The following is a 16,599-nucleotide window of genomic DNA, read 5'->3' as shown; positions in this document are numbered from 1 at the left end:
AAATAATGTAATGGGCTAGTTGCAACTACTGGCTTCAACTACATAAGGCTATCAAGTCTAGGCGATACCATTCAAGATGTAGATGCTTACAGAACAAGAAACTAAGAGTTACAGAAACAAAACCTATTACGAAACACATCATTCACTTTTTTGTTTGCCCCTTCCCCCCCATTCTGTTATGCAATTTGTATACTCACTCGTTTCCGATGAGGACTAATTTCTAGCTTCATCACCGCACATTTGTTTAAAGTATTTAGACGCCTATAGAGCAAAGAAATAATGTTAACAAAGATAGGCAACCACTCTCTAATGAGTGGATAAACACCTGTTTTTAAATAATTCATATATTTAAGTAGTTTCTTGGAGCTCAGTAATATCTAATACCTAGAGGAGTATTAGAAACTTCTTTAAAAAGTGAGTCGTTTAAAAAAATAGCTCACGCCTGTAATCCCAGCACTTTGGGAGGCCTAGGCGGGCGGATCACGAGGTCAGGAGATCGACACCATCCTGGCTAACATGGTGAAACCCCGTCTCTACTAAAAATACAAAAAAACAAGTCGGGCGTGGTGGCGGGCGCCTGTAGTCCCAGCTACTTGGGAGGCTGAGGCAGGAGAATGGCGTGAACCCAGGAGGCGGAGCTTTCAGTGAGCCAAGATCGTGCCACTGCACTCTGGCCTGGGCGACAGAGTGAGACTACGTCCAAAAAAAAAAAAAAAAAAAATTAAATAAATAAAAATAAAAATACCTTTATGTTTCTTACGTTTTTCACTTTAATTTTTATATTTTAGTGTGAAATGGCACACAGCTATGATAGTGTGAAGTCTCTCTGATTCTTCAACTCTGAATGCGTTGCTCTTACTAAGAAAAATCATTCTTCCAAGAACTCTTAGGTTGAGCCATTATGGACTGCCACACATGGTGCCAAGAAAGAAAAGTTTGTGACTGGGCACAGTGGCTCATGCCTGTAATCCCAGAACTTTGGGAGGCCGAGGCAGGCAGATCAACTGAAGTCAGGAGTTTGAGACCAGCCTGTCCAACATGGCAAAACCCCAACTCTACTAAAAATGCAAAAATTAGTTGGACGTGGTGGTGAGTGCCTGTAATGAAAGCTACTCGGGAGGCTGTGGCAGGAAGAATCACTTGAACCCGGGAGGTGAAGGTTGCAGTGAGCCGAGATTGCGCCACTGCACTCCAGCCTGGGCAACAGAGCCAGACCCCATCTCAAAAAAAAAAAAAAAGAAAGAAAAGAAAAGTTTGTGATGTCTCTTTTCATAGAAATAGAAACAGCGAAACAGCAGCAAAGAACCAAGTAGAGTTTTCGGGAAAATAAACAGTGTCTTGTATTTCAAATCAAAACTCAAATTTAAAAAATTAGTTTTAGTTATCTCCGATGAATCATAATCTTGGACAGCCTGTTTAAAATTTTAGAGTCCTTGCACAGAATGGAAATTGAAGCCCTCTTTAATATCCAACATTTAGAACAGCTTCCTGTTATAGGACAATATAATGTGTGCTATAGTCACGGCAATAGGGCAAATGATCATTTAAAGAATTTGCGTACTGTAACTTCAAGGATCCAAATCTTACCGGGTTCAAAATTAAGCACTCAGGTCAGATTCTTTTTGCAACAGGCATCCTATTGTCATTTTGATACCAATACTTTGACCTCTGCCAAACAGCAATATCAATTTAAAATTAGGGAAATTTAGTTGCATTGAAAATAAAATACTTACAAAAAACCCCCAAAACCTCACGGAGAAATAATGCAATAGTTGAAAAAAGAAACACTTTGAATATGCTGAACTAAACGGTATGTACAAAAATGAATGACAGCCCTTCAAGGCCCCAGTTTTCCTGCCATCTCCCAGATGATCATCACTTCGTCTTACTCAAATGAACCTGTAATGTGTCTGTTTGCTATCTGCTATCACCAGTTTCCCAGTTTTTCCTATGAATTGCAATTCTTACATTTTCATAAGATCAGATCATTTAATTCACACAAATTCCTGGGAACCTTGAGACCTCCTCAGGGCTTTATCTTCCTGATCCTGTTCTTGCCGTTTGCCTAACAATGTTGATGCAAGAGAACAGAAAGTATTTTCGCCTGCCTGATAAGCCCGATTTTGCCTTCATAACTTAGGTGGTAGCCTGTTTATAGAATAAACAAAGACAGCACAGAGCGCCGAGGTTCAGAAAAGTTCTCTCTGTTGATGGGGAAGAAAGGAAAACAAATAACTAAGAAAAAGTCTGCATACTTTAAAATGAGTGGATATAAGGTCCCTCTATTGGGGGTATCAATTACTTAAATGACTTACACTCACAGTGTTTTAGTTCTCAAATGCTTTCAAGATTTAAAGAATCCGGAATGGTTACAGTTAGTCTTAGGTCTGGGTTCCATTAATCAAACCTGTAATCAAATACTCACTTGACTTCATTTGGGCTTTAATGGTTGAATGGTGTTTATAACCAAATTTACTAGCCACAGAGGCCTATGGGGCTGGGGAGGGGTTTAGCTTCACAAACTCTAGATTTTAGTCAAACAAAAAAGATCCAGGAGGCCAGTTCTATAAAGGTCAACATTATCTTTTTATGTTGGTAGCACCAAGCTAATGGCATTACAGACCTAAAGCCCAGAGTTATACCCTAGGGTTTCTGTGGTTTTCATTTGTCCCGGAGGACCCCCAAAGAATGTATTCTGCTGGGACCTTATTTCCTTACAGAGACAGTACTGATATCAAATCATAGTTCCAGCTACAAACGAGGCCTACTGCAGGCCAGGCACTATGCCAGGTACTTCCTATGTATGACTCCATCTTCCCAACAACTCTAGGTACAGATATTATGATAAAGCTACATTTTACAGATGAGGAAATGGAGCTTGGGGAGGTCACAGATCTTGTCTAAGTCCCCACGATTAAAACATGGTGACTCTCAAACCCAGTAACTTCTGTGTTCCTTTCTTTTTCTTCTTTTTTTTTTTTGAGACGGTCTTGCTCTATTACCCAGGCTGGAGTGCAGTGGTGTGATCTTGGCTCACTGCAAGCTCCGCCTCCCCGTTTCAAGCAATTCTCATGCCTCAGCCTCCCGAGCAGCTGGGACTACAGGCACCCACCACCACGCCCAGCGAATTTTTTGTATTTTTAGTAGAAGTGGGGGTTTTCAATGTTGCCCGGCTGGTCTCGACCTCCTGAGCTCAGGCAATCCACTCACCTCGGCCTCCCAAAGTGCTAGGATTACAGGCATGAGCCACTGCACCCGGCAATCTGTGTTCCTTTCTAACATAAATATTAATGGTAGTAATAAATGAAAGCAACTTACTCCTAAAGGATTCCTCACACAGTGGCTGAAATGCTGGCTTCGTAACCCATCCGTCCAGAAGCCTGGGCCTTTCCCATCCCCCTAAGGACCCTCCCAGGCTCGGCTCCCCGGGAATGTGTCCCTCTTATCTCCTGGGCAACTTCTACCCTGCTCTGAAGAGGGAGGAGCACAAGGCTGGCCTATCAAAGTTTCAAGAGCTTCTCTGCCTGGAGCTGCAGGAACCCAGATAAAAGCACAGCAGGTGGGGACCTGGGCCCCATTGTATTCAAAGTAAAAACAAGCCAAAAACAAAGAGAAGAGAGAGAAGGGGAAAAGATACAATTTTCTAAGTAAGATTCTCACAAATAAAAATGGTTACAATTCTTGAAGATATTTTCTTGGAATCTGTGCAATTGCTTTAAAAAATTACACGCTACTCCCAGCCTTTTCTTTTCTTTTTGAGACAGGGTCACTCAGGTTGGAATGCAATGGTGCTATCACGGCTCATCGGAGCCTGGACCTCCTGGGCCCACGGGATCCTCCCGCCTCAGCCTCCCAAGTAGCTGGGACTACAGGTATGTGCCATCATGCCTGGCTAATTTTTGTTTTTTTTTTTTTATAGAAATGGGGTCTTGCCATGCTTCCCAGGATGGTCTCCAACTCCTGGAGGCTCAAGTGATCCTCCCATCTTGGCCTCCCAAATTGTTGGGATTATAGGCGTGAGCCACTGTACCCGGCTACGTGCTTCCCTTTTAACAGACCAGAAATTTTGACAAAGTTAAAATCTGCTCTAAGGTGGGCTGCTTTGCATGGCTCAGGCATCTGATGGACTGCTTTACAACAAAGTGCATACTGCAGATGACAGTGTGGAAATCTATTTTTCATTATACAACTGTCACTTGATGTACATAATTCTTTGCTGTGTTTATAGAAGGAGTCATTTTTAATTCCAAAGGAAAATAGCAATTTGGAATAGTTTTCAGAAGCTGTAGAAAGGCAAGCAATAGAAAGAACATTTCACAAGAGGTATCCTGGTGGTGAATCACAGTTCACAATACTACCTGCACGTGCTTCAAGACAAAGCGAATCACTCCTCCAGGATTACTATTGAGTGTAGCTCTGATAATCTTGGGCTTATCATTGGAATTGCATTATGTAGTAAAGCTAGCAAGATCAGGCCAAAGCCATTTCTCCAAGGGAACAGATACATGAACCCCTTGCAGTGTGAATGTAAAAATGCTGGTTAGCAATCTAAATGCAAAAAATCTATAGTCCCACACTTGTAACTTTTGGTTATTGCCAAACTTTATATTTAAGACAACGTCATTGTTCTCATAAAACCCACTAAGTCTACAAGTCTTCTTGCCCTGAGTAGAAAAAGAAGCTCCTACTTGCTTCTTGACCAAAGGAGCTGTAAGATCTGTAAATGTCACAGGTACGTAAACACTCTAAACTAAGAATAATGCTAGAGTATATATGAGATCACTTATAAGATCCCTGCATAAAATATGGTCCAGTACAAGGGGAGGAGGTAGGTGGGAAAGATTTTGTAAAATGTTTAAGCTGAATTTCTGCAACCATATTACTACATGTATTTAAAATCAACTGTTCAGAAAATATCAACGAGGCAAAGACAAAAGTCTATAAAAAGTCTTGTCAGTCTAGAGAGAACTTCCAAATCACAGGGCAAAATTTCAAATAATACTGTAGCTTCGTTATTTGCTGGCCCTTGAATTCCACAGGCCAAGAAGGTATTTGGAAGAGGCAGGTCTAGCAAATGAAGTGACTGTCACATCATCAGTACAACAAGCATCTCAACTACGCTATGCAGCTGACAGCTCAGAACTTGTAACGTGTTTTAAAGAAAGGTGCTGGCTGGGCGCGGTGGCTCACGCCTGTAATCCCCAGCCCTTTGGGAGGCCAAGGCAGGTGGATCAGGAGTTCAAGACCAACCTGGCCAGTATGGTGAAACCCCATCTCTACTAAAAAAAACACAAAAAATTAGTGGAGCGTGGTGGTGGCTGCCTGTAATCCCAACTACTCAGGGGGCTGAGGCAGAGAATTGCTTGAACCCGGGAGGCAGAGGTTGCCATGAGTTGAGAGCATGCCACTGTACTCCAGCTTGGGCAACAGAGCAAGACTTCATCTCAAAAAAATAAATAAAAAAATAAAATAAAGGAAGGTGCTTGAAATACACCCGACAGAGGTCCCTTTTCTTCTGAACATTTGTTTAGGCCTCTCGAAAGGGGCATCATTTTCATGAAAAGTCCATTTATGTGGACATGAGGACAAGAGCCCTGAGGTTTTCCATTACAAACCAGTTGATGACTACTACTGTGAATTCTGAAGAACTTCCTTTTTTAAAAAAGAAAATCCAACCCTAAGCCTTTCTGCACATACTCAAATTTGGGCCTGAGAATTTAATTTTTAAAGCGCTCTGACATCCATCACTGCATTTCCTATGAGATGTTATTCTATGCAGGAGAGAAAACTGAAGCCCAACTAGCATATGTGGCAGAGTCTGCTTCTTCTAGGCTTTTCTTTTCACCAAAGATCTCACAGCACAGACTTATTCGCTTCAGAAAAAGGTGGCTTCTCAAAAGGTACTCAGAGCCAGTGTAAATTGCAAAGTACAGAGGATACTTTTCTTCCCAGAAATGGAAAACAACATTTCAAACTGATATTCTGAAAAAGTATTCAAGAATTTAATCATGACCCTTTGGCCTGAAATGCTGCAGTGATATTTTTATGACCCAAGAATTCCTAAGCTATTGCTGCTGCCCAGAGTGCTCACTCTCTAACTGGCTTAAAATGTGTGAAATGACGTAATGCTTAAATATTTCCTAAGATGCATCTCAGAAGTGACCTCATGCATATGCATGATCACCGGTGATGGATTGAAAACAGATTAATTCTGCTCCACAGCTAAGCATGAAAACATTAAAAAAATGTCTGCAGTAGTTCATATTCCAGATGCGGACTCCTTCCCCTCCCGAAACCGCATCTGTGACATTTTTTCATTCCTGATGATATAGTTATGATATTACATTCCACGGTGAAGTTCTTGGAATTAGGTTTCTTTCAGAAAATGGGTACATACCCTGTACATTTCTATCAGTCATTTAATTGGACTAGAAAAGTGACAGTGTTTCTGTGGTTAAGAGAACTGTTTTTTCCTCTCTTAAACCATGAGAACTACCCTAGTCCATACACTATTCTAAATATCCCATCTATCTGCCCCAAACCACTGCTTACTTTAGCTGCTTCAAATAACACTGTATTATATGCGAAAGGCAGAAAACAGAACTACCACTGCTTTCTTTGCCTACAAAGAGGAAAGAAATACTGGATGTCATTCTACCTTCATGATGTTTTTTCAAGTTAAAAAAAAAAATACTGAGATGGGGTGTGGTGGCTCACTCCTGTAATCCCAGCACTTTGGGAGGCCGAGATGGATGACTGCTTGAGCCAGGAGTTCAAGACCAGCCTGAGCAACATAGTGAGACTGCATCTCTACAAAAAATACAAAAATTAGCTGGGTATGGTGGTGTGCACCTGTAGTCCCAGCTACTCCAGACGCTGAAGTGGGAGGATCACCTGCAGATGGGAGGTCAAGGCTGCAGTGAACCATGATTATGCCACTGCACTCCAGCCTGAGCGACAGAGTGAGACCTTGTCTTTAAAAATAAAAAAATAAAAATAAAAAACAGAACAAAAAAAAACCAGGCTGGGCGCGGTGGCTCACGCCTGTAATCCCTGGACTTTGGGAGGCCGAGGCGGGTGGATCACCTGAGGTTAGGAGTTTGAGACCATCCTGGTCAACATGGTGAAACCCAGTCTCTACTAAAAATACAAAAAATTAGCTGGGTGTGATGGTGAGCGCCTGTAATCCTAGCTACTTGGGAGGCTGAGGCAGGAGATTTACTTGAAACTGGGAGGTGGAGGTTGCAGTGAGCCAAGACCGCACCATTGCACTCCAGCCTGGGCAACAAGAGTGAAACTTCTTCTCAAAAAAACAGAAACAAAAACAGAAACAAAAAAACAAAAACAAAAAAACCCTGAAATTAAAATACTTATTTAGTTTCATAATCAAATTAACCTATGTGAATTTTGTCTGTGTATAATTTTTCCCCCAGAATTCAGCTTTTAGGGATTTCAGCTTTTGAGAAAAATTAGGATGAAAAACTTAAAATGAGTAGACATGTCATGAAGAGCTTGAAAGGATTCAGTGTCCCATCACTGTCTGCTACAGGTTTTATTACTTCCACCTCACTAAAACCTATAAGCTGCCTCTCAGCTTGAAGACCCAAAAGCACAATGATCAAGAATTTCTGACAGTTTTATTCAATTTCACATCATTTAACTGTCTGTTGCCTATATGTTAAAGACCGTGCCGAGTTATTTTACAGCCTTATTTCATCCTATCATTATTTTATACGAGGCGAAACTGAAGAGGTAGAGAGGAGCTTTCTTGGAATTCAAGTGATGCTCCTGTCTTTATATGCCACTCCCCATTTATTCCTCTGAACATGCTAAATTTTTTCTATCGTACCCTTTTAGGAAAACTTAATCCAAGTTTCCAAACCACCTGAGAGTTGTTACTTGTTACACCAGTTATATCAAATACGGAATGCTATTGTTTGAGTACTTCTAGGACAGTGTGGATGCTATCTTAATGGCAATACTAAATAACAATATTTTACTTAATTTTTAATTAAAAGGTCTATGATCACTATATGGTTTGCCAATAAAGACCTAACACAATTAGCAAGAACAAAAGCAAACGAAGCCTATCTTAGTGATAAGTACTGTGTTCTTAAAAAATCAAAAAGGAAAACACTCAAAACGTGTCCATTTACCTGCATAGAGCCTCAATGGCATCTCTGTCCAAAAAATCATGCTCTCTCTTGACCAAGGAGATATCGATGGGGAACAGGAAATCTGTCAGAAAAATAAACAAATGTATTCGTTGAGCACCTATAACCTAGTTTGCCAAATAGCCCAGTTTACCAAAGCGGGGAAAAAACTCTTCAGCAATGTACTGAGCACCTACTATAGGACACCTCATTCCGCATCAAGTTCTATGGGACTATAAGACAATTCAAGCCAATCCTGCATCGCTGTCCTAAAGGAGCTTCGGCTTTAAAGTGGCGGAAACTCAAAATATTGCTTCTGGTCAAGGAGAAGTGGTTCAGAACATTGTTATACCTTTAAACAAATCAGCAGGCAATAAGCCCCCAGTCGAAATTATAATTTAAGCCACAATGACTGTCAGAAGAATGCTCCCTTTTAATGTGGCTGGGCTGTGTGTATGTGTGTGTGTCTTTGCTCACGTGTGATCAGGGAAAAGGTCATGGAAGGAAAACTGAGCCACAGAAAGATCTAGAGAACAATGAAAAGTGGTAGGAAATGGAATGTAATCCACTCACGTGGCATCAAGAGCTAAGGAGAATTCAAGATATGCTTTTTAAAAACAAATATTAGCACTGCAATATGGCCTTGCAGGAATTGATATAACTCCCCTAAAAAGAAAGGGCTAGCTATAAAGTTGCTATAGAACAACAGAATCTCATATCCTTTAATCTGCAGAAGAGTTCATTCAATTCTCTCAAGACAGTGAAGAAGCTGTATCAGAAATGAAAACCAGAGAGGGGGAAAACAGTCAACTCATTGGAGGAATTCCTTTCTCTGGACTGCCTAAAAAGATCCCTTGGTAAGTAAATATACCCAAGAAAAGGAGAGCAGAGGTAGCCACTGTGGAAATTTACAACAGCTCTGAAATTGCCACTGGATACAGGCAAGTTATCACCCTCTTGGAGTTCCAACTATGAGGGCAAATCATGGGCCTCCTCAGTAGAATGCTACTACAATACCACGAGGAGGAGTGTCTCGGTGTGGGTACCTCTTTGGACCAGACCTGGGTGAAATCAGTTATCACAGCAGAAAACTAGAATCACCACAAGCTAAAACATTCTCTTTGGCTGGGCTCTGTGGCTCACATCTATAATGTGAGCACTTTGGGAGGCCCCAAGGAGAGAAGATCATTTGGCCTCAGGAGTTTGAGACCAGCCTGGGCAGCATGGCGAGACCCTGTTTCTACAAAAAAAATTAAAAAAAAAATTTATTGGGCATGGTGGCACGCGGGCTGTGGTCTCAGCTACATGGGATGCTGAGGTGGAAGATCACCTGAACCCCAGAATTTGAGGGTGCAGTGAACTCTGATTGTACCATTGCACTTCAGCCTGGATGACAGAGTGAGACCCTATCTGAAAAAAACAAATAAAAAATTAAAAAATCCCTTTGGCCTTCAAAATGGCTAATGCCACACAGTGGAATAGACAAGGCTGTCAGCAGTTTGGGACATGCAGGTAATTAGCCCTGTTCCAGCTGCTGTGGGTGCACAACTGTTCATTATGTTTTTATTGTTTCTTATGATCACTGGTTTTATGGAATGATATGGAATTCCTTATTCTTAGTAATCTATTTTCTAGAGATAATAGAATGAGTATAAACTTATAGTCTATCCTTTTTTTTTCTGAAGGCTACAGTTGGATTATAGACATTGTTCCCTAGATGATAATATGGGCAGACCAAGGAAGTAGCTACAGTCCAGAGATTTATGAATACATAAAATTTAGTATCACAGAATTACATTTCTTCACTAATTTATAGACCAAAACTCTCTTAGACAAATGATTCGTGGAACCATCATAATGGAAATAGAAAGACTTATAGTCAATGGAAACTAGAGCATTAGTAAATGAAGCAAGACAGGTTGTAACATTGTTTGAAGGTTGTGACACTGTATTTTGCTTTTTGTTTGTTTGTTTTTAAATTTTTTAAATAGAGATGCGGTCTCACTATGTTGACCAGGTTGGCCTTCAACTCCTGGCCTCAAGCGATCCTCCCACCTCAGCCTCCAAAAGTGCTGGGATTACAGGCATGAGCCACCATTCCTGGCCTGTTTTTGACTCTGAGTACACACCAAGATGAAATAACAGAGCTGATATTAAGGAATATTTTTTAATATTTACGGAGTATAACATCAGATCTATAAATGTAAATTGAAATTTTCATATGCCTGTTACCTATATGTGAGAAAGTAACTATGTTATTTTAGGAATGTCTAAGTTAGTATACCCAGAGCCATAATTTAGATTCCTTTTCTAATCCAAATTAACTTAACAATTTTTTAAAAATCTGGTAGGTATTAAATGCGAGTGAGGAGTGTAAGAATTAAATCAGTAATTTTCTTTTATTTGCCCAGACTCTTTCCTGAAAGGACTGGTTTTAAAAGATGATAGTTTACTGATGTATAGAAAACGTTCTCTGAACTCAACTTCCACTGTGGGTTGAAACGCAGGAAGTATAAATTGCCAAGTACCCAAATCAAGCTAAACAGGGGGAAATGATGTGTGGTTGGTATGGGGTGTATGGTGTATGTACTCACCCAGCAAACAGTGGCAGGAAAAACGGGGGGAGGCGATGGCCCAGAACAATATGCAGTGTACCCCAAAAGTAGGCTTATGCTTCAAAAGACTTGGGAACATGAAGGGACCCAAAATGTAACTTGTGCAAATGCACCCTGCATTTTAGGATTAGGAAAGAGGTGACCCAGGGACTGGAATTGGGTCTTAGCAAACATATATATCACAAGAAAGTGGTACCTGGCAGCAAATCAATGCCAAAAACGAGCATAATTGAAGAAAACTTAATTTCTAAATAGGAGAACAAAAGGACAGCCACTTTGGTGTCACTGCCAATGCAACTGTCTTTTCTTTTCTCCAGTAGAGCTATGAATTGAAAATCCAACAGAATGCTGGTCCCCCTTTCCCCAAAGCCCTTCTAAATGTTAACAGGTTAAAACTTCTCTCTAAAGGAAAGACAAGCAACTCCACCAAAATAAGCATGCAAGTTAATCAAAAGAAATTGGAGATATTCTCTGGAATGAAGAAACAGTAAGATATTTTATATGGTCTAACAATAAAACAATTCAGAATCCATCTTCTTGGAAGAAAATATCACAATCAATCTAGGCTACATAAGGAAGACCGGGTATTCTAACTTGGGAATCATTTTGTTATTCACCTGACCTCTGTTTGAAAGTTACCCATAAAATGGAATGCATTAGTTCATAGCTGTAATTATTTTAAACCGACTTCATATAGAGTATAATGAAACTCCCATTTAAATGAACAGCCTAGGCCAGGCGTGGTTGCTCATGTCTGTAATCCCAGCACTTTGGGAGGCCAAGGTGGGTGGATCACCTGAGGTCAGGAGTTCAAGACCAGCTTGGCCAACATGGTAAAACCCCAGCTCTACTAAAAACACAAAAATTAGCCGGGCATGGTGGCACACGCCCGTAATCCCAGCTACTCGGGAGGCTGAGGCAGGTGAATCGCTTGAACCCGGAAGGCAGAGGTTGCAGTGAGCCAAAATCGCACCACTGCACTCCAGCAAGGGTGACAGAGCGAGACTCTGTCTTAAAACAATAAACAAATAAATGAACAACCTATTTATCTTGACATGCATGGAGCACAAGCACTCCCCAGGGTACGCAGAAGCTGAGAGAATGACCTCAGTATCCAAGCAATCCCCAGGGCACTGATAAGAAAGTGAGATGTTAAGAATTCAGCCCAGATCCTACCTTTTTTTTAACTGAATTTTTTTCTCAGTTGAAAAACTGAATGCCACAGAAAACATAATATTGATTAAAAGACAACCTAGAGAAAAGTGAAATGCCTAATTACAAATGGTGGGAAAGATATCTGCAACACATGACCAACGAAAGACTAGTATTTAGAATAAAAAGAGCTCTTATAAATCATTAAGAGAAGCATAATGTAAGCAAACAAATGTGGCCAAGTGACATGAATAAATGCTCATTACCATGAAGGATTAGGGAAATGGCAGTCAAAATCTGTATATCATTTTATATCCATTTGGTTGGCAAAAATTAAAGTCTGACAATATCAAGTGCTGAGGGAATGTGGATACACAGATTGGTAAGAGTGAAAATTGGTACGGGCACTTTCAAAAAGCTTGCATCGTAAAATTGAACATACATATTCTTTATTCCCCAGTAATTCTGTTCCTAGGGATAGAAGCGAGATGAATCATGCATGTACCACAAAAGATAGATGCAGGAATGTTCACAACAGCACAGCTTATAAAAGCACAACAGAGAAAGCCAAAATACCCACCTACCAGAGTGTGGATATGAATAAACTGTGGTTTCTTGTGTAATACACACTGGTGTATTACACAGCAGCCAAAGCAAATGAATAACAGGCCCATACAGTATAGAAGAATCTTAACAATACAATATTAAGTGAAAAATAAAAACCCCACGAAATTACATACAACACAGTACCCTTTTTTATAAAGGTAAAAATTACGTTGTAAAAATGTACTTTTCAGGAAATGGAGTAGAATTATATAAAAAGAAAGCAAGAAAATGATAGTCTTCAGCATGCTCATTACTTTGGGTAGGGAGTGGCAGGCGGCAGACGGGGGAGTGGCATGGGCGTGTTATCAAGGTGCTAGCTTTTGTTTTCAGTGGTTGGGGTCTTGCATGCTCACCACATTTTTTTTTTTTTTAAATAAAACATTTAAACGATAAAACTGCTGAAAATAAGTCATAGATCAGTAATACTCGCGAACAAGGGGTTATGATTATGCCAACTTTTAAAAAATGGCATTCCCAGCTTACCTTCATAAAGCTGTGCATACTGGGGGAAACCAGTTGCCCGTAGCCAATCACAAGCTTCCTTGGCTTCAATTTCTAGAACGGAACAGAAGAAAGACAAAATTAGCCGTGTGTATCTCAGCATGCTTATTTTTCCTGAGTAAGCTTTGGTTTTATGATACAAGCAAAACATGACTGCCACAGAAAATACGGATAAGCAAACAGACATACACGCTTAACTCGAATGGTTTACATTTTGTATGCATCTTTTCCAATTTTTTCACACGTACGTGAGGATGTATTTTCCCTTTACGAAAAACAGAAACGGGGTCCTGGGAGTAAGTTTCTCATTTTGTGCTGCTCCTGAAGTGCTCTGGTTACAAATGGTTATGAAAATACGGTATCATGAGGAAGGTGAAGAGAGATTTAATAACTCATTTGAAGCCTGGCTGGCCTATTGTACTACTTTTCACTTCAACAAAAGGCCACAAAGTACCTCCACCAACACGCTAAAAGAGAATTTATCTGAGTAAAGTCACAGGCTTTCTGACACTCAGGGGTTGGGTGTTTCAAAAGCCCCTGACCTTGTGTTGTTTCACTGTTGAGTGCTCAGGTAGTCATCAGGTATTAATCCAGTAGGAGAAGCCCTGGCTGTCAAGGAACATGGAGGGCACGAAGTCAGTAAATCCCACAATCTTGGCAGGCAGAAATGGCTAATAAAGCTTCTACTTCCCTGTGGTTTAACATCTTGTAGATAGAATCGATAAACAGAAAGGCCAAGAGCAACTGACACACTGTGTTAAAACTCACTGGAGCACATATTTACAATCCCGTTAAAACTGACTCACAGAGGAGGTCCTGGGAACATTAGTTAGTGTCTCTGCTTGCACAAAGAATATTCCTTTCAACTCTTCCTCCCACCTTCCTCAGCCCATGAGAGTACTCAGTTACACAAGTCTGTTCACTCATTTATAAAGGTCTCAACATTGTATAATTTATGCCAGATTCAAATCTTCATTAAGCATCTCTCTCAACCAAGTGGGAGACTAATAGTTCATATTAGAAGTGTAACACATCTTATTTTTGTCTAGTAACTTTATGTTTTCAAAGCACTTTTTCACCTATTATTTCCTGAGTTCCTGGCCTTTGAAGAAAGGTAATTAAGAAAATCCAAATTCATTAAAGCAAGTGGGAATTTGCTCATTGAGCACAGGGAAGAGAAAAAAAAAATAACCTGCCATCTCCGGATGAGTTACTTAATACCCAAACTAAAAATGATTATGGCAGTAGCCTGGAAATAAATAGCATGGCAAAGTCAACTTCGTGAATCTTCTCAGTGTAACAGTGAGCATTATTCAACCCAAGACTTAGGACCGAATTGGGACCGAATGATAGCGACATCAATGTGGAAGAACTTCGATGTTCGCACTGAATAAAAGTGTAGACTTGTCCAAAGTCAATTATTTGAGCTTACTTTTTTTTTGTATGTGTATATCCACATTTTGTCTCAGCAAGGAAATAAAGACGTTTTAAACAAAATTATAAAATAAACACTTCCTAGAAAACTATATTTCTGGAAAAACATACACAAGCTCAACATTTTATTTTAAAAAATAAGGAAATTAGACTGGGTGTGGTGGCTCACGCCTATAATACCTGCATTTGAAAGGCTGAGGTGGGAGGATCATTTGAGCCCAGAAGTTGAAGACCAGCCTGGGCAACATGGCCAAACCCTGTCTCTACCAAAGAAAAAAATTACAAAAATTAGTCAGGCGTGGTGGTGTGCTCCTGTAGTCCCCACCTACTCTGGAGGCTGAGGTGGGAGGATTGCTTGAGGTGGGAGGATTGCTTGAGCTTGGAAGGCTGAGGCTGCAGTTAGCCTCAATGGTACTACTACACACCAGCCTGGGCAACAGAATAAGACTCTGTAACCAAAAAAAAAAAAAAAAAGAGGAAATTACTTTTGCCCTATGTGTGTGCCCGCCCCCTTCCACAAAAGATAGATACGGAAAGTAAAAAGACTGTTTGTCTTTAAAAATATTTAAAAAATGCATTTCATTTGGCTACTTAGAGGTTATTTTCATTGAACAGATTGTTAGACGTTGAACAATAGATTGTTAAAAAGTAAATGTGCTTGCTTTCTTAATATTTAACTTAATAAGTGGTGAGTAACCAAAAATTCTCAATGCCCGCCCTTTTTTGACGATAGTCAGACACGGCACTAGGTCAGCCCACATACAAAAGCCTTAATTAGATACCAAGTCACTAGCCAGTCCTGCCAGAGCATGCTCCTGCTTTACTAAGAGAAATAGTTTCATGCCAAGAGGCATGGAAGATGTAAGATACTAGTTTTTTAAACAATCTTTATATGTTTTACATAATAACTTTACAAAAGTATTTATTTAAGGTCCCACGTAATTTCAGGAACACAAAAATGCATATTCCTGTCTTCTTGTTCTCTTTTTTTTTTTTTTTTTTTGAGACAGAGCCTTGCTCAGTCACATAGGCTAAAGGGCAGTGGTACGATCATAGCTCACTGCAGCCTCGACCTTCTAGGCTCAAATGATCCTCCCACCTCAGCCTCCCAAGTAGCTGAGACAGAAGCAGGAGCCACTGTGCCTGGCTGCCTCTCTTATTTTCTACTGGCCCTGTCTAAGAAATAAAATGACTCCAAATGATCATAAACTGATCAGAAAAGCTGTGTCAAAATAGTCACTCTTAGGGCCACTTAATTAGAAAGAATGTAAACAGGCGAAGGTTTGCTTCTTCAGCAGATAATTTAATTAACAGTTTATACAATGGCTAAAACACAGTACTCCCCAAACGGCAGAGATCTAGTCATCTTATCCTTTCTTTTCTTCACTCTAAAAAAAATGACAATTTGTCTTTCCTTTTGATATGAAACCATGGGAAATAGACAAGCATATGACTATTTTACCAACACAAAGAGTCCACTCTGAAAACTTAGGCTGCATTCACATGAGACCCTAACCCACTGTTTTTGTAGAAATCAGAATTAGAAAACTGTAAAAAGTTGTCACATATTTTTTAGAAAATGGAATACTTGTCCACCTCACACCAACACTTTCCAATTCATAGGTCAAGAGAAAGTACTAACAATCCAATGTATGTACTGATTTTTAAAAATCAATTATTTTTATTTTTTTAATGTGAAACGAACCTATATCTACATGCGAGTCACACAGTTTCATTCCCCGAGTCACGCCATTAGTTTCGCTCTAATCTCCTAACTATTAATAAAACTCTGGGTCTGTAAACAGCCCTCGCTTAAGAGAATCTGTCCACCAATCCTGGCTCATCAAACTTTCTGAGTTACAGTATTAATCTTCTCTCTCCTTCACAAACTTCGCTGGAGCTCCATGCCTAAAGAATCAGGTCTTGGCTGTGGGGGTGGCTCACGTTTGTAGTCTCAGCACTTTGGGAGGCAGAGTTGGGTGGACTGTTTGAGTCCAGGAGTTCAAGACAAGCCTGAACAACATAGGGAGACCCCATCTGTACACAAAATGCAAAAATTACCCAGGGATGGTGGCGCATGCCTGTTGTCTCAGCTACTTGAGGGGCTGAGGTGGAAAGACCACTTGAGCCGAGGAGGT

General features: G+C 40.3%; 1 protein-coding gene across 6 annotated transcripts in view; it reads right to left on the bottom strand.

The window, feature by feature from the left end:
- Positions 1-16,599, bottom strand: part of DLC1 (DLC1 Rho GTPase activating protein) — a 523,594-nt gene that overhangs the window by 19,334 nt on the left and 487,661 nt on the right. For 5 of the 6 annotated variants that reach the window (XM_058441995.1, XM_058441994.1, XM_058441996.1 and 2 more), the window contains 3 exons: positions 13,010-13,081; positions 8,157-8,238; positions 198-261 (listed from right to left, as the gene is read on the bottom strand). In XM_058441995.1, the coding sequence (XP_058297978.1) occupies positions 198-261; positions 8,157-8,238; positions 13,010-13,081 (218 nt within the window). Of the gene's footprint in view, positions 1-197; positions 262-8,156; positions 8,239-10,747; positions 10,883-13,009; positions 13,082-16,599 lie in introns of all 6 variants that reach the window. The other variant, XM_058441999.1, reaches the window with a different exon arrangement.

This window comes from Hylobates moloch, unplaced genomic scaffold (genome assembly GCF_009828535.3).
Source record: "Hylobates moloch isolate HMO894 unplaced genomic scaffold, HMol_V3 SCAFFOLD_8, whole genome shotgun sequence".
NCBI lineage: Eukaryota > Metazoa > Chordata > Mammalia > Primates > Hylobatidae > Hylobates > Hylobates moloch.
Note: the sequence above shows the minus strand (reverse complement) of the source record. Positions and strands in the feature narration are given on the sequence as shown.